The sequence below is a fragment of the Grus americana genome, chromosome 4, assembly GCF_028858705.1.
Source record: "Grus americana isolate bGruAme1 chromosome 4, bGruAme1.mat, whole genome shotgun sequence".
NCBI classification, from domain to species: Eukaryota; Metazoa; Chordata; class Aves; order Gruiformes; family Gruidae; genus Grus; species Grus americana.
Window position 1 is genome coordinate 77,625,783 of NC_072855.1, and position 18,041 is coordinate 77,643,823.

The following is an 18,041-nucleotide window of genomic DNA, read 5'->3' on the forward strand; positions in this document are numbered from 1 at the left end:
AATGAAACCGGCAGTATGGAAAACCATAACTTATCTACTTTCTTCATAGTTTCAACCCATCACTAGTTCATCTGCTAATGAATTGTAATACAAAACATGCTTACAAAAACCAAAGCACACAGCTTCCTAAACGGGACCATATTTCTAAAATATACTCACAAAAAGGCAAGTTTATAAAATAGTGATTCTACAGCTACGCAGTCCAGGATGACATAACTCTTTTGAAGCAGAAAGTTACCTGTGCATTTGATGTCCCATCCCAGATGCAGGAAGGACATATCAAACAAAAAAGAAAACTTAGAGGATTCAAAATTATTGTGGAAGTAGAAAGAAGACCTGTAGACAGTGTTTCCCTGCTAAACAGGAAAGGAAGATTGTGATGTGCCCAGGACTGCAGCACATGATAGAGAGCTCAGGGTATAAGCCTACTGGCTGTGGTGAGCTTAGAGCTAGGTTTTCGCTATAATTTACCTTCCACATAAGAAACAAATAAAGCAGCCATTTCTTCACTCTTCTTAGCACCCCACTGAGAGCAAGGTGCTGAGGTGTTTTGAAGATTTTTGGCTTTCATGCTCAACACCATGTTGTATTGGCAGGTAACCAAAAAATAGCACTTTGATTTTGATGCATGCTGCAGTGTTTCAGTCTCAATGTGCATTATAGTCCCATCCTAACATCCACACTGACTATGGACTACAGTTTCTAATGAAATGGGACAGATGGGATAAATTACAGAAAAGGAAAAAGAAATCCACTGTCTAACTTGTGTACATTAGGTCTGAAATTTAAAACCTTCAAGCTGATATCCAGGGGGTTTTTTTACTGCCAGTTTCGTTCCAGCCAATGAACAGTGCTCGTAAGTACTGGTTGCAATCTAAATGTTATCATTTTTGTCCACAGTTAATTCCATGCACAGAATTGTTCCTCTTAAAGTTGAAGCTATCTCTGCAAATCAGTCTTTTTTTTATAGAGTGCTAAGCATTTAACCCATGAAATATGGTCCCTTAAAGTAATTTCTGCTCTTAAATATTTCTGCTGTAAATATGAAGAATGCTGAGTTCTGTATTTGGAAGAAAGCCCTTCCATGATATGCATAAATTGCTAGCTGTATCCTCTCAAACAATCTGACACAATCCTAAAGGGTTTTGTAAACAACATTTCCTGTTGTGATATTTTCATGTGAACTTGGCCAAAATCTTACTATTACATGTGCATTCACAATGAGAACGCAATGGCAGAAAATACAGAACAATGAAATATAATAATGTCATGCAGTGTATTTTCCAGCAAAGAAACTAAAAAATGAAGCAAAGCTCAATACAAAGCAGCTAATCTAATTTAACAGGAATACACTGATTTTTTTTTAGCTTGTTTAGTTTAAATCAGTGTGAATTATGTTGTTCATTGTATTCCATTGAAAACTCTCCTAGCACAAGAGTTTGAAATACATCTATTGGAGACAAGCACAAATGAATACTGCCATGTATCCAAAGCATGCTTATATTTGCCTAAATACTGTGGAAAGCATGCCAAAACCAGCTTGGTATGTAGTGCTGTATATCCAAAAGAGGGGATACAATCATGTGCTAGTTCAGCCTGCAGTTTTTAAACAACTAGATGGGACTGTAGTACTAAACATTTCCATTGGCATAATAGCTGGAATGCAAAAGTTTGAAACTAGAAAATGCAGACCCCTAACCTTTGGAAGTACATTTAAACCCTTGCTGGTAAAGGTATATGATTTTTTTTTCCTCATTATTTTTCTAAGAAGCAATGGGAGATTTTCAGGAACAGAGTTATTTAGCGGTGGTCTATTTTAGATAGATTTTGGGAACTTTAATTTGTTCCTTTATTTTGCAAAATAAATTAACCTAACCTTTATAAAGCCCGGCTTCTTCCCAGTTTGTCAATGGAGGTTTTGTCATTTACTTAAATAGAAGCTGAACTATGTCATCTAAACATGTGCAAAAATGTATTGGTTATTAAATTGGGTCAAGGCTAGTAACGAAGTAAAAATCCTCTCCAGAAAAGATAGATAAAACCACAATTTTCCACATAACTCCTTATGTGAAAGAATATGTAAATATGCCTTACAGTGTTTTCTGAATATCAGCAAATACCGGCTGTGTCAGATGGTCTGAAGAGTGAATTTGAGAATAAGAGTTTGTCCAGGCTGCAAAAACAATCTATGTTTGGACATGTATTAGCTAGCAAATGTAAACAAACAGTTTTAAATACAGTCCAAGTAAGGCAAGTTGTGTTTAAAATCATGTAGGTTAACTCTAAACTCCCCTCCTTTGCTGCCAAAGTTCAACTAGCATGTTTTAAACATGACTTGCTCTGTCTGCTGCTGATGCATAAAGTCGTATTCAAATTCTGTTTAAAATGTCAATTGATACAAGTAAGGAAATATCAGCAGGGTCGTGTTAGCTCAGTACCAAGCCTTTACACAGCATGCTGAGCATATGCATTTCAAACACAGTAGCCTGTAGTAAGATCCTACCTGACTATGCATTAACAAGTATATTTTCAGAAGTTGACAGCACCAAAGCACCAACTCCAACTCCAAGATGACTTTTAATGTCACCTGGAGATGATCTGAAACATGGAACAGTCTCTTACCTTCATCTTACTAGGAGGGTGGTGCTCCTAGGCCTTCAGTGCAGAGGCAAGCAGGGGAGCAAATTCCCACCGCTTCAGCAACTGATGGTTTATACTCATCCATGTGACTTAGCACTGAAATGAGTTAGGAGCACAGGTAGAGCGCAGCTATATTTATCATGTCTCAACTACAATGTAGTGACCAGAAGCTCAGCTTTTACTAACCTAGTTTTTGTGCCTGGAAGTGTGAGCATTTGCAAAGGTGACAATGTAAGAGAAGGACAGGAACTTGGAAAAATTTCCTTAAACCCAGCAGCTTTCATGTACTTTCTGGATGGACCAACTGTGTGCTAACATAAGTAATCATATTCAGACATCAACTTTTCACACCGTTGGTTCAGGTTGTTCCTAAGTCTTTGAGTTTCATTTTCAGTTTCAGGTTCTAATGAATCCAAAATGGTGAAACTGAGACTTGAATTGAAATCTGAGTGTTTTGATGGACAAGCTCACAAGTCTAAAATGACTAGGCAGCCAGTTGTCACATGTAATTACTGAGCCAAAGGTAAAACTAATATTTGTGCAGCAGCAGCAGAACTCTGTTGCAGAAATAAGCAAAATAGTCACAAACCGTATAAGTTTTGCATGAAGCCTAGTTGAAGCCATTGGATTTGAACCCTGGATTGTCAAAGTATTTCATAGGATTAATTAGGACTATAGTTAACATTTACAAGACAATGGAAAATTGCATGATATTTGGCATGTTTGCACATAAAAAAATGTCCATAGTGGAGCAAAAATTTTCAGGGTGAAAAATCACATTGGTAAGAGTTTCAAAATATCCATTAAGTGGTTTCAGATAAATTGACGTTTTAGATGATAGGCTTTATAATTGTAGTTATGCACTGGCAAACTGGCATGGTACAAATTAAAGGAAGAGAAATGTTACTATTTTATTTTTCTAAAAATTTAGTTGAAAAAGTTGCTGAAAAAGTACATAAAATCTGTCTGCACTTTAAAAAAAATCACTGTGTGTTTCTCCATATACAACTACATATTGTTCTGCTGCTGATGAATCAAGGAGAGATCAGGATGAATGCTCTCATAGACATAAAATAGGATAACATGATCCCCTTTGAAGATATCTTTCTTGCTGAGATGTATGTATGTAGAAATATCTCTGTATAAACTACATACAGACCAGAGTACTTCCGGAACTGACATGATCTCAATTCAATAACAAGTGAGGCACCTTGTCTCAATAACATTAGTTTCCCCAATGTCTCAAGCGTGAAAACCTGCAACACAATTCATCATATGGATTTTTAAGCATCTATTCTTATATCTTTACTTTTAGAATACTGATAGGAAAAAGAGGACTGAATTTCCTTTGAAGTGCTTATAGAGGTCTGAGTCATGGAACTTACCGCCCTTGAATACTAGAGCTATTTGGTTAAGTTCCCAAACTTGAATTAGCAAGACTTTGACATACGAACCATGTTCATCAAATTGCTGTTTGGTGTAGGTAACAAATATGCTGAGTAAAATGTACCTTTCTTGCGACCAGATAATTTAATGGAGTTACATCATGGTTGAATTATAAATCTAAATCATCTATAGGACAACTCCATTCAATTACCTGTTCCAAAAGAGATGCTTCTTAAAGGATATAGCTTCATTATAGATAACATAGCTGGCATTGTTAAGTATTAGTAGAAGAACTCACAGGACTTTTTTTCAAATGCTAGTCCAGAAAATCATCGGTTATTTTGTACATACAGTTTTTATATATTTTAAATTAAAAACTGCAAAGAAGTTTACAAAAAATCTCTGCTATTCATAAAAAAGCATTCTTTCATGTATCTCACAGTGGAAACAGAAAGGTCATCAAGTATCACTTTGCTTTTATATATCTGGAATTCTTAGCCATCTAGGGTCACCGTTGTACTGTTTCCCAACTGTCTCCTGCTTTGGGAAAGCTACCCGACAGTGCAATACTGACATGGTTTAGTGTCTTGGTGCATACACAGCTCAACTAATACAACCACTATTTTCCTTAGCTTTATACTCCCAATTATCTTTTTTGAAATAACATTCAGTTATTAGATATCCTTCTTAGCACAGTATGTCTTTTGACACAGTATTTAACATAGATTTTTTTTTAAAGTCATTATGGTATATGTGGACAGTATATAGAATAGGCAAGTTCTTTTTAACAGAAAATAATTTTTTAGGAAGTATTTACAATGTTAGAGGACATAACAAAGTAAGTTGATGTACGGAGCCAGAGTTGGGAGGAGAAGGGGTGTTAAACAGTTTGTATGTCTCTACAGAAAACGAGTCAAATGTTTTCAAAATTTACATTTTGAATAAGATTTAAAAATGGACAAACAAAATGATGCTTTGTGATACTTTAAAAAAAATCTGTTACAATCTCACATCTAACAAATTACTGAAATGTCTTGAATCTAATTTAATGGTTGTAAAATTATTTGCTGATGAAAATTTCCTATTTTATGTGCTGGTGAGGGAAAACATACCACGATGGGAAGGCAAAAGGTTTGTCTTTGTCTGTCTGTTAACACTTTGCATGATAATGGAAGACAATACTACTGGCAAAACTCTCATTGATTTTAGCAGGAATGCTACTTGCATATATGCTTTAAGAGCTAGGCAACAAACAATGGGGGGAGGGTTTACTTATTTTTTTTATAAATGTAATAAAAGTATGAATTTGGGGGTTTTGTATCCTGCCACATTTTCATGGATTATCTCATTTCCCTCCATTTCCCATCCCTCTCCCCTTTAGATCTGTATCACAACCCTGTTCTGCTGATGACCGGGGTCTGAGTGCCCTTCCCTCTGCAGCAGTCCAGGGGTGTACCGTGCTCAGGTTGTGTTGGCAACCAGACGAGCAACCTCTCTGAAGCTTTCCCAGCTCTGGCAAGCTGAGACACCAAAACCAGAAATACATGCTTCTGGCAAAATCTCAGCTGGTGTAAATTGGCAATGACCCACTGGTTCGATGGAGCTACATTAGTATGCACCAGTGGAGAAGCTGAACCTTGAACTGAAAAAACCAAACCAAAACAAAATTTTTAAATTGACTTTAGGAAACACAACTATGGAGCCAGCAGGAAAATCACTATGCACTAGTTGGGCAATTCTTTGTTTTTTCATGAGTTATTAGATTCCGTTGTCGGGGATAAAACAATAAAAGCTGGAAACATTGCCTCTCCCAAGAAAGGGTCGCACACAGTGTGGCTGCAGCCCCCCCACCTTGCCATGCCTCAACCTGGCGGTGGTGCCTGACCTGGAGACCCACGTCTGCGTGCCTCTGAGTGAGCCCAGGCTCCCCAGGGAGGACGGCGAAGCCTGCTGACAGAGTGGGTCCCAAAGAAAGCTATGGCCTCTCAACTCGGAGTTTCAGGTTTTCAGCCAGACACTAGTGTCAGTTTTCAAATCTCACTGATCCTGACCAGCTCTTAAGCATAGAGAAATGAATGATCTGGAACTCATAAAGCACCCAATCCACCATGCTTATAACACTTCTGTGTGCTGATACACATGTACTCTTGCAAACAGTGTTTGTTCTGAAGTATTGCATTACGTGGCCTTTTGAGTGGGTTCATTTGCAAGAAAACAAATTCATGCTTCTTTGATTTTTTTCCTAAAAATACATATTATTATTTTTCTAAATTTTGATATATTTTACTGGTCAATTTTCCCATTAGAAGTAAGGCACAACTGTTACCATGTATCTAGTTCCCAAGTCCCAAAGTTTAGCGGTAAAACAGAACCTAGGCTTAAGTGCTGTAGTTTAGGATATGAATATGGAAAGAAATATATTGTATAGCCCTTTTTTATCAGGAAAACTAAAGCCGAATCAGAATCTTGTATTCAAACTACTGTGCTTTTTACTTTTGTTTTTGCCTTTTACTGTTATTTATATTTTTCTAAGTTTTAGCTGCAAGTTTTCACTAGATGGCAGGATTCCACTGTCATCTATTATCAGTGGCTTCACTTGCAAAGCAACAGTTGCCCATCGGTAGGAAAATAATTTTAAACATGTTCAAGTTTTGCAAAATATAAAAACAAACAAAAAGCTTAACAGTAATGAGAAGTATGGTACATACATTCAATAAACCATAGCCCTGTTACTGAATATGATTAATATTATGGGCTGGAAATCATTGAAAATCATAGTGAAAGATGTTCTTTTCTTGACAGAGGAACTAAAAGGACCTTCTTTTATAAAATGAGGTAGACTTACTCGTTCTGCTATTTGTGAAAAAGTTAACTGATCCAGTAAATTAAATTTAACTCATTAATAAATATATTGACAGCTTAAGAAAGTTAGAGCTTAAATAGCTAAACTACTGCTCTAAAATAGTATATCAAAGTACAAAAAACTTAACACTCAAGGTACTGGATTACCAAGATACTAAAAGGTGATAAGATACATTTTAATCTCTTTCCCTCAATTTAACAAGGCAGAACTCATTATATGATGATCAGTCCCAGTATCATTTCAGACAGTGGTATTTTGCTGACCTCAAAACTCTGGACAAAATTTGTGCTTCTTGTCTAGGAGAACAGAATGTAGCTCCATGCAGTTACATAAGCCTTAATAACCGAGACAAATCTTCATTGTTGCACCAGTGGAGAAGCTGTTGCAAAGGAGTGAGCACTGATTTTTAACTAAACTACTTCTTAACTATTATTTTTGCAACTTTGGGTTACCAATTCTTATTTTTAATTTATTCTGAATTTCTACTGTCTGTTTTGATCTCATTTTATGCATGAAGGTAATTTATAAAGTGTTCAATAATTTTCAGTTTTGCTCATGAAATATAAGAGGGAATGTTTGGCATCTATTAAAGCTGCTTCTAAGACTGGATAACTTTCCAAAACTAGAGATAACTCAGTGTAATACTTTCCAGGATTCCCAAAATAGTACGAACATTTTCTCATGATAAATCTGTATTTATTCTATGCCTAGAGCAGAAAAAGTATCATAAATAGATGACTGAAACAGCATTTCCTAATATGAGATTCAGTTTTGTGATATGCCAAGTGCATTCAAAAACATACAGCAAATCAAACAGGAGCTGAAGGGCATACATCATTTCACAGTTTCAAACCTTTAACATTTAAGAAAATGTTTGCAATACTTGCAAGCTACCAAAAAGTAATCATTCCTTTTTATTGAAACAAACGTAATCAGCACCTGTAGAATCTCTGCAAAACATGTAGCAAATTCAAACAAACATCACAATAAGATCCACGCCAACCATTTTCATTGGAAGCAGCATATATTTAAACAAACTGTTCTCTTCACTCGTGCTCACAAAACACCAATAACATCTTTCTGTCATGGTCCTACCTTGGCGATTTGCAAAGGCTGCTTTTGCTCCTTGCCACCTTGCAATCTAAAGCCCCAAGGTGCCCCTCCACTCATAGCAATGCAGAGATAATCCCCTGTGCCCATTTTCCTGGTGCAGTCAGGTAGCTTTCATTTACAGAAGAACATGAAAAATTTGTCTTGCAGATGTTCAGCGAGCTGGAGACTCGTCTGCCAGGCAGAGCTGGAGACCCAGAGCACCACACTGTTGCTGCTGCTGTGTACTGCACTAGCAAATGTAGTAATTCAGAAGAATGTAAGAGCTCCCTCGGATCGAGGGCACAGCCCACTCTTTCGTCAGATTTCTACGCTCAGCCCACCTTCAAAGTAAAGTAAGTAGCGCCGAGGAAATGCACACAAAGAGACTCGGCCATGAGGAAGAAAAGGCTGTATTTAAACATGACTCTCCTGACAGCTAAATCAAAACAACAGCAAAAAGAAGTGTACATTTCCCGGTGACAATTTAGGATGTAAGTTTACTTTAGTAAATGGTGCCAGACATTTTAAACTCTAATTTACCCATTTCTTGCAAAGAAGAAAGCAGAATCTTGAGTGAAACTTCATGTACATCCTCTGAATAACCGATACACTTAGACTGAACTAGGTTTATGATTTTCATCTCTAACCCGCATGACTTCCTGCAGCATTGCAGGTATGGAAAAAAAAAAAAAAAAAAGGAAGAAAAGCTTTATAATTTCCCTGTCTTGGAATTGCTTCTTTTGCTGGTTCTCTCTAACCTCAGTATAGTTTAACATGTCCTACTATTTAGCAATGACCTGAATTACTATGGGACCCTAATAATACGTGTTCTTATGCAGCCTGCTGCCTTTCCTACCTGAGAGGGGAAGAGGATTAGTGGAATGAAGTACCAGATCTCTCTACTGATGCTATCAATGGATGATTTGCATTGTGTCATTAAAGGGGAACCTTACTATAAGCATGAAAAAAAACCGCAGATTCAGTGGGAAGTTAATTTGCCTTACAAGACCTGGGTTCAGTTCTGTTCCCTGTTGCTGACTTGGGGTAATGCAGACAGTAAACAGCTGAGCTCCCCCAGGTCTAGTTGGTTTAAGGAGTGGTTTAAGAGGTGCCTGTTCTTCAGCAAGGGATGAATATTGCCCTAGCTGCGTGTTAACAGCTGACAGCATAAGTGCTCTTACTCACCTCAGCACAAAGTCAGCTAGCTTGGCTTAAATCGCATTGCATTTTGAATTGAGCTGGTTCTAAAGGAGAGTGTTCAGCAGGTAGGTAGAAACATCTAGTTTCTAAAACAAACATCTCTGATTTTGAGACCCAGGTTTCTGGGGCTTGATGTCAGATTCCCACAGCCTAAATTCCACCAAGGTCCCTGTACGAAGTGTATTCAGTTGGCTGGTTCTAGGTCTTCAGAGATGTCAGGGCAACAGGAAACACTCAGCATTTGAGTTACATGACTTTGCATCTAAGTAGCTGGTAACCGTTGAGGCTTTAAACCTAAGCCTGTGTGTCTGTCAATTAAGTGTCCCTGGAGTGATGCTTCCTTACACTACAGCAATGTTCTTTAAAGACCATTAGGCAAAATATGAAGGTAGAAACAGGATCTTCTGTTAAACTGAAATATAATGGCTGGAAAAAGTAGACAGGCTTTTAGGCACTTGAGCCCTTCGTCAGGCCTCTGAAGACACTAAGGTAACCCAAATACTGGGTGGAGAGAAGGTCCCTAATCAAACAGAGGAAAATGTCACTCTCTAAATGTCAGGATTTAATGGGAGGAAGAGTGCTTTCTTTGTTGATGACAAGTGAAAGGCTCTGGAGAAGCAAAACAAGCACAGCTTGCCATATAATTAAATACTTAAGGAAAACACTATCAGAGAAGCCATACTCAGAAGAGGAATGGTCTGTAAAGGAACTTTGCTAGAGAACTTCCTCTGAGTTAAGATGCCTCGTTTAAAGTAACTCAGTTGAAGGTGGCTAACTGCTTCTTATTATCTTGTGCACTGCTGAGTTGTTGCTATAGCAGATAGTTTTTTAGTCTTTCCCTAGGCAGAATCTTGCTTTAGACAAAATTCTCTACCTTTTGCCTAATGATGCACATTTTTATAGATACTTTTATGACCACAGAATTCTTAAGTATATAGCTGCAAAAAATGCCCTATGACATTCTGGTAAACAAAAAATAAACTTTTTTTTTCTTTTTTTTTTAAATGAATCCTAAAATTATCAGCCCTTCAAATGCTATAAATTTATGATACAATTTATATATTTAATTACTGTTAGGGTGTTTTGATCTTGTATTAGGGTCTCTTTTATAATTTTGGTAAAAAGGAATAATCAAATTTGATTTCTGTTTCTGACCTTCTTCATATACTTAATGTAGAAAACAAGGAGAAACAGCCCTGCATTTGGATGGTCATACATTTGATGGGAATTCGTACTAGATATAGATGCTTCTAGCTCCTTTGACCATATAACAGAATTGTCTTAAAAAAACCCAAAACATTTGAAGTCTGTAACTAAACTATTCCCATGATGAGGAGACCCAAAGCTTCCTATTTCCTAATCTAACAAATAATACTCCATAGGCATTAACAACTCCCATTTGCCTTATATAACTTTCTTAAATGCTTATGCTGCAGCATATCTTGCTTTTTAATGTTACTCTTATCTCATTGTACATTCTCTGCATCCTTTGGGATTTCTAAATGCTGGCCAGAAACAGGACATCATGATAAAAGTGGAGTCATTCATGGGGTGTATGACAGTTTGGTCTCTGTGGTCTCTGTAGCATAAATAAATTGCATAAATTCTGAGATAATTTTTGAAATCCACCAAAAAATTTAAAGCTAATGGCAACCACAGCCACTTAACCGCAGCCACCATATCCATCATTTCACTAAAACCTAAAGATCCAATTCTAGGCAACAACTGATAAAAATTTTATGTCACAAAAAATAACTTTATAAACTCAGCAAATGACAAATGCCAGAACTCACTACCTGGGCCCAAATACAGGTAAAGCTTTGGCTTGAATCTGATCTTCTATGATGAGATCTGTAGGAAAAAATCTCCAGGTCAAACCTCCACCTGCTCATCTGCTTTCAGGAGCTGCCAGTCAAAAAAAATCTAGCACAGTAGCCTTGATGAGCTGTGTAAACTAAGAGTAGCTGCACTTAGGCCAAAGTGAGGCCATCTACCCTAAAATGTTGTCTTTGGTAGCGGGTAGAGAATGGTTGCTTAGGAAAAAGAACATGGGAAATGCACACCACTTTCCTCAGGCAGCCTCCAGTGACTTCCACTCAAAAACTTGCTCAGCTGGATGCAGTTCCTCTGTACTTTGTAACAGCTATGAATTTCTCTTCCATGAACTTTCCATGTGGTTTCCTCTTGACCCCACCTAAATTTTAGTATCTGTAACGTATTGTAGGGAGTCATCCTTTTTTATTCTTTGAATCTGGATCCTACAGATTCATTTGATATCCTCTGCTTCTTGGATCAGAGGAAACTGTGACCAAGCAATCCCCAGCCACACTTTCCAGGCACTTACTTTGTAGACCTCCTACATATCCATATCAGTCGTCTTTTTTCAAGGGAAGAAGAATAGAATAATGAGTCATTCTTTATACAGAAGCTGTCTCATACCTTTCATTATCCTCATTGCCTTTCTCTACATCCTCTCTAGTTCTATATTCTTTTTGAGATGGGGTCCTGGAATGCCACACAGTCTTCAAACTGCAGACAAAGTTGGGATTTATACAATAACATGATGATATCATCTATTTTTTTCTCTAGTTGCTAACCCCAACATTGCTAACACCTGATTTGCTTTTTCAGATGCTGCCAAGTTGATGTTTTTATGGAACTATCTTGTAAAATCTTAAAATCTTGTCTGGTGATAGTCAGTTCAAAGCTTATTGTTTTATATGTGAATTAATGGGGCTTTCCCCAATGTGTATCACCTTATACTTCTAAGCCATGTTATGGTATGGCTGCTTAGTTTTCTTAAAAGCCTTTGGTGAAGGAATTTGTTGAAAGCCTTTTGTAAATCCAAGATCAATCAGATCACTCTTATCCACATGTTTTTTGATCCCCTCAAAGGACTGCCTTATGTTTGTGAGGCAGGACTTTCTTTTATGAAAACCTTTTTAACTCTTCCCAGATAAGTCATATTTATCCAGATGTCCACTGTTCTGTATTATAGTTTCCACCTATTTGTTTTGTATAGGTATCAGGCTGGCAGGCTTGTTGTTTTCTGAATCTGTCTTGGAACACTTCTGTTAAAAAATGGCACTCTCTAATCTCAGGTAACAGTTTTAAGTAAGAATCAGCTATTTCAGCCTAGAATTCCCTTAAAGCTCTTTGTGGTCTTGGTGACTACTTCTCAATTTTATTTGCGTCATGTACTGTCACTTTTCCCTATATTTTCTTTTCTTATTGTAATAATCATTTATGATTCTGAACAGTTTAAGTGGATTTATCTAAAATCTAATTTAAATCAAGTAGTTCTCTAGCTGAGTTCAGAAGATATTCCACAGTTGTGAGAAGAAATAAGACGTATGTTCCTCTTTCATTCAGCAATAAAAGAAAAGCTGTCATTTCACCTTCAGTTTCCTACAATAGTATCCTAGGTCTCTGGATTCTTTAAAAATGCAAACCTTTCCACCCATTCCTTAGTAATGAGGAAGAGAGAGAGGGAGAGGGGATATCATGATCTCTAATTTATGGGCAGCATTTCACAGCTGTAAATACCCAGATGGTCTGATTTCTTCCTTTTTATGCATTTCATTTTCTTTTCCTGTCTGTTTTTTTCACATAAAATCAACACGAGCTAGTTCCCTAAAAATACCTATTTTAACAGCTTTCTAGTAGATTCTAACTGTATCATCTGTAAACAATTTCATAAACTACCCAATTTATTGTAGGATGTGATTTTAGCCAAATCAGAGAATCAGCAGGGGAAAAGAAAAAAATAAAAAAATTGACAGTGCTTTTTTGTTTGTTTATTAATTACATGGAAGAAAACCACTTGTAAATATATATCTAGTTTCATGGAACAAAAGATAAAATCACAGCTATGCCACTTAAGAAAACAAAAATGAAGTGAAAATGGCCTCTTCTAATGTATCCCTTCAAATTAGGTTTTTTTTTTAAAGTGGCTTCTGCAAGCTGGGTAATGTAGGGCAATGTAGCATATGGTATTGTCCCAGTCATTGTCTAATAACATTCCTTGTTGTAGTACAACTCAGTGTTGCATAAGGTAAAAGCAAATTTTGAAGGCAAAGCTAAACATAATTTTCCCCAAGCCTTACAGAAGTAGAAAAATACATTGCTGCTTAATTCCTACCCTTAATTTTTGTTCTCCTTACTTTAGAAGCAACAAGGAACAGAGCCACATGGAAAGGATTTAATTTTCAAAAAAGGTATAAAGAGACAGACAAAGCGAATGAACTATATTGATGGAAGGTTCAAATGCACAGCTCCAGCTAACATTCATTAAAGCTGATTGCTCTTCATTTTTTCCCATCCAATTTCTCTTGTCCTATAGGAGAAATTAATAGAATCCAGATGTTTCGATTGCATGAAGAACTTTGCAGAGCAGCGCCAGCTGAAGAGGGTCTGCTGACTGAAAGTACAGACATGGAGTGATAAAGGTACTAAAAACAGTAATACCAAGTTCTTAGTGAAGAGAAAAGAAATTAAAAATACAAGTCATAGATACGACTATGGCTGCCTCTAAGGCCAGATGGGAAAGCTCTGCCCACATTCATAAGAGGCATGAACAGTTCCTCACCAGTAAAAGTAAAGGCTTCAGGTTTTAATCCCTAATGTGGATTATCAGGCTAGGTACTGTGTGATGGGTTGGAATTTTAGAACTAGTCCTGCTTTGCTTTTTTTCCCCAACTTCAAGACTGGCAAATGAAGTGTACTCGAAGAAGCAGAGAAATGTACTGAATCTGACTCTGGTGTGAGAAACCACTTTCTCAGAAACATAAAATAAATCCCATCATGTTTTAGAACCTGAGATAATTTTTTCTCTAAGTGGAAATACAAAGGGTTGCACTGTAACATTCTGAAAAACTAAGTCTGCAATCTGCCAAGTTTAAGGGGTAATGCAGGACAGCACTCAACCAAGCTTCTCTTGAGAGCGGAAAGTAATTTGCCCTTGTTCTCTGCTAGAAACAAATTAGCTGACCTCCATGCCAGCTTAGCTAAGGTTAACAAAGTCTTAGACACTGAGGAAGAATCAAACTTTTGCCTGTTTACCTTGCCCCTATCTCTTTGTTCCCTGTCGTGTTCTTGGTAGGATGAGTAATACTAACTCCAGCCACAAGCAAAAGTTTAACACGGGTAGCCCATGCTGAGGAATTAGAACTCATGACTTTGCAATGGTCACAGTCATGCCTTTTGTTATTAAGTTAAAGTATTTTAATCATAGCTGAGCCATGAATTAGGCCCAAAGTCTACTAAATTTTGAAATGATGGTTTAATGTGGAACTGAAGATTGAAGAGATCTTGAAGATTTAACATTATAGTCTGATGAGTACTCACCTGCATCAAATTTCATCTTTTAAATTTTGTTTCCTGTTAGCTAGCATAAAAGTAATTAACTCCCTTGGACTTGCTTTTAAAAAGCTCAACAAGTGATTACATTCATGGCTGAAGTCCAGCATAAATATCAACTATTTTTGCATTGCAGTTTAAAGCAGGTATTTTTTGTCACTTAAAAGGCTGATAAGATTGAATTTATCAGTACTGAAAACAAGAATTACAGAAGCAGAAAATCAATTGAGTTATAATACAGCATGGGTCTCAGGAAGCTTGGGTTCAGTTTTTACACTTGCAAATTCACATTTAATTTTTGGTCTGGGCCTGTAAAATGGGGGAGATAGCCACTACACAGTGTAACCTTGAGAAATCTGCTGGAACTTCTGAAAATCCCAGTTCATAGTTTGATGGTTTGAATCCTCCCATAGTACCCTGTTCTTCCTTCTTTCCTCTGTACTACAAAATAAGCTGTAAGATTTGTGAAGCAGTTTCTAACACTCACTTTACAAATACAGTGAAGTATTTTGTTCAGTGTCTGCCCCAGCACGTCTGATGGTGGTGGTTCGAACTACAGCATCTAGCAAAAGAACAGTGCATTAAAAGTTGCTTGGCATCAAGTGACATCTGCATAAAGCTAAGGGCATTGCTCTCTCTTTGCATCTGGATGGTTCTGTTTAGATTTTTACCAGAGAAACAGTAACAACAAAGATGATACCACAAGGACCTCCCTGCATGAAATCTTAACCCCCCATGCAAATAACTGCAATAGATCAAAAAGCAATCCAGATATCTTCATTCCTGGCTATAGGAACAAAAATTCCAACTCTCTGCTTTGATAACTAACTCCTTTCCAAGTGGAGCAGATTATATGAGAAAAGTCTCCCCTCCAAAACACCTTGATGTTTAACCCCTGCTGATCCTACATCCTCGCCTCTCGCGCTGCATCTTGTTGCCAGGGTCCAGTTTCCAGACTTCTCAGCTCCTTTTGTCATTGGTACAGGCTTCTACTTTTGGTGATAATCTACTCTTTAGCTGGTGTTGGCATGGATCTGCCAGATTTCCAGACAACTGCCAGTGTCTGCAAATCCTGAACAAGTGTTTTTTGTGCCTTCACAGAGCAAATCTAGTATGCGTGCTGTGACACCAAGCGTGTTGTAGAATTTTGCTCCTGTCCTTTGTTATTTTCATGCCAGCCGCATCTCCTATCCCTTTGTTGCATCTATCATACACAAACAATGTGATGGATTTTTAAAAATTTAATTCTGATTTTCTTTGATTTAATTCTGATTTTTTTTTGTTGATGCTGGTGAAGGCATCACTTAGTTGATGCTAGAGGTATCCAAATAGCGCAAAGCCAGTATTTTGAAAAATACTTTTGTAATCACTACTGCTATTTTTACAAATGTCAGAGATGCTTTACTGATATGTAGTACCTCTATTATTTTTCTATGCTTGTGTAGAAGATTTTTTACTCCTGCATTAATGGTGGTGTAAAGCAGAAGCACAGTGAAGGTGAGTGAGAATAAACATGAAAGTATTCGCATCTTAAGTAATTTCAGAGTGATTTTGAAGAGCTCTTTTTCCTTATGTAATAGATTCATTCAACAGTTATAGTTGTCAGTACTAACGAATAGAAACCAACTTATCCTGCTTGTGATATCAACTGCTCAGAGAAAGGAAATAATATCATATGAGTTGCAGTAAGCAATCAATTATATGGAACAAATATGACTTACTAACAGTAGGACTAGACTCACAGTGTGTTGAATGACCACTAGCGCTGGCTAAAATACAGCTGTGTTATTAACTGGAAAAATGGAAAAAACAGACTGTAAATTCATCCCATGTTTTCCAATGAGAAAACCAAGTAAATCAATCAAATAGCTAGTGTGCTATGAAGAGTTTGCCTGCTTCTTATTCAGTTACTTTTTTTTAATGTAATGATAGTAAGCTTATTTGAGTGCTCTTCTATAGCAAGACTCCCCTAGCACATTTTATACAATTACAAATAGAATAAAATTACACTTTTATACTAGAAATTTTATACACGAGCAGGAAACGTAAAATGAAAGTCAATGAAAGTAAAGCTACTTCAGATGCTTTTGAATGTGAAAATGAAATATATCTAAGTTTGAGAAATTACATACATTCAGCAAGCAAACACAGAAAGGATCACATAACTTTCTGCTGTCCTTCCTCAGACCGATGTCTTAATGTTTATCCACAGTGCTTTATATATCATACATTATTTATCAGATTATAATGAGAAGTTCTCATCTTTGTTTTTATGTTACGGTTTGTTATGTAGCAATTACAGCAGGGTAATCAAGTCTTCGTTTTTTTTCTTTAAGAACTGGTAGTGCAATCTTCCACTCTCATGCATCTTAGACAGTACTAAATTAATTAAAAAAGATAATTGAAATTCCCCAACTGAAACATAACAGCAGTTTTCTCAGAACACTGTATCTATCTCCTGTAAATGTTCCAGACTGAGTTGCCAGAATGTTGATTTCATTAGAAAACCAAAATAGCAACAATCAGTGAGAGTAAGCAGAGGAGCCTCACAGTTTGCAGATAGTGAAAAATCCAGAGGCTTGAACTAGCCAGAAAGTCTTTTTTAAAGAAAGCAGGCACAGTCAGTTTTCTAAAGCATATTCACTTTTGTGACATGACTTGCATAGAACTTACCACATGTGGACCACAGAGCATTTTATAATAATTTCTGTTTTACTGAGTTTCAGGGGAAGAAAGTAGTTTTAGCTAATAGGGACCAATCTAACAAGAAATCAGGACCTTGGCTTTAAGGCCCGCAAGACCCAGGGTCTCTCCTAGGCAAGGAATAGCATTAAATACTCTTTCACTTGCAGATCATTTTTCTTCCCTAAATATAATTTTTTGCTTTGCAAATATGCCAGTAAACTTTACCAACACTCTCCAAGGTAGGCAATGAATGTCCTCTGTGGCAGTTGATTTTTGTTCTCTATTTCGGGGAGTTAGGGACCACGAAGACAATTTACCAGTTGCCAGTGATGCTTAAAAGGGTTGGGACAGGGAAGGAGCGTTGCGCTCCCAGTCCTTCCTGTCCTCTGCAGGGTATAGCAAAATGCAGCCGTTTCTAGGGTGGAACAATGCAGCTGTTCAAAAGCTACCAGCAACCATACCAGTGCAACAAAATTGCCCAGTTCACAGCAGGGAATAGTATTGGGTCTAAAGGAATTTGCAGATGAATTCAGACAGACAGAATATAAGTTTATGAATTGGAATTGGATTTACACTCCTTCTCAATCTGAAAATATTTCGGAAACTTTAATGAGCGCAGGGTGTCAGGACCTCTGTGTATGGCATGCTGAAAGCAGCCCGAGATGTAGAATAGCCTTTACCATCACTGTGGAGCAGGAGGGAAAAGGGGGACTTGTATGATCAGAGTGCTCAGCAATCCCTAATTGCGTCCCAGCGGCCCCTGGCCAGGCCTGATTTTGGTTATGGGGACTCTGACTCACCACCTGCTCAATTAGTG

The 18,041-nt window shown here is 37.2% G+C and overlaps 2 protein-coding genes across 4 annotated transcripts in view; one reads left to right on the plus strand and one right to left on the minus strand.

Moving 5' to 3' along the window:
- Window positions 1-8,237, minus strand: part of SYNPO2 (synaptopodin 2) — a 94,733-nt gene extending 86,496 nt beyond the window's left edge. Inside the window, exon 1 of one of the 3 annotated variants that reach the window (XR_008576762.1) lies at window positions 7,985-8,232. Coding sequence is in view for 2 of the 3 variants with exons in the window: in XM_054823037.1 (XP_054679012.1) it covers window positions 7,985-8,089 (105 nt within the window). In the remaining variant the exon portion in view is untranslated. Of the gene's footprint in view, window positions 1-7,984 lie in introns of all 3 variants that reach the window. The other 2 variants (XM_054823037.1, XM_054823038.1) reach the window with 2 other exon arrangements.
- The window catches only part of SEC24D (SEC24 homolog D, COPII coat complex component), a 69,340-nt gene continuing 59,495 nt past the window's right edge, over window positions 8,197-18,041 (plus strand). Inside the window, exons 1-2 of the mRNA XM_054823039.1 lie at window positions 8,197-8,334; window positions 13,524-13,629. The gene's annotated coding sequence lies outside the window, so the exon portion shown is untranslated. The remainder of the gene's footprint in view (window positions 8,335-13,523; window positions 13,630-18,041) is intronic.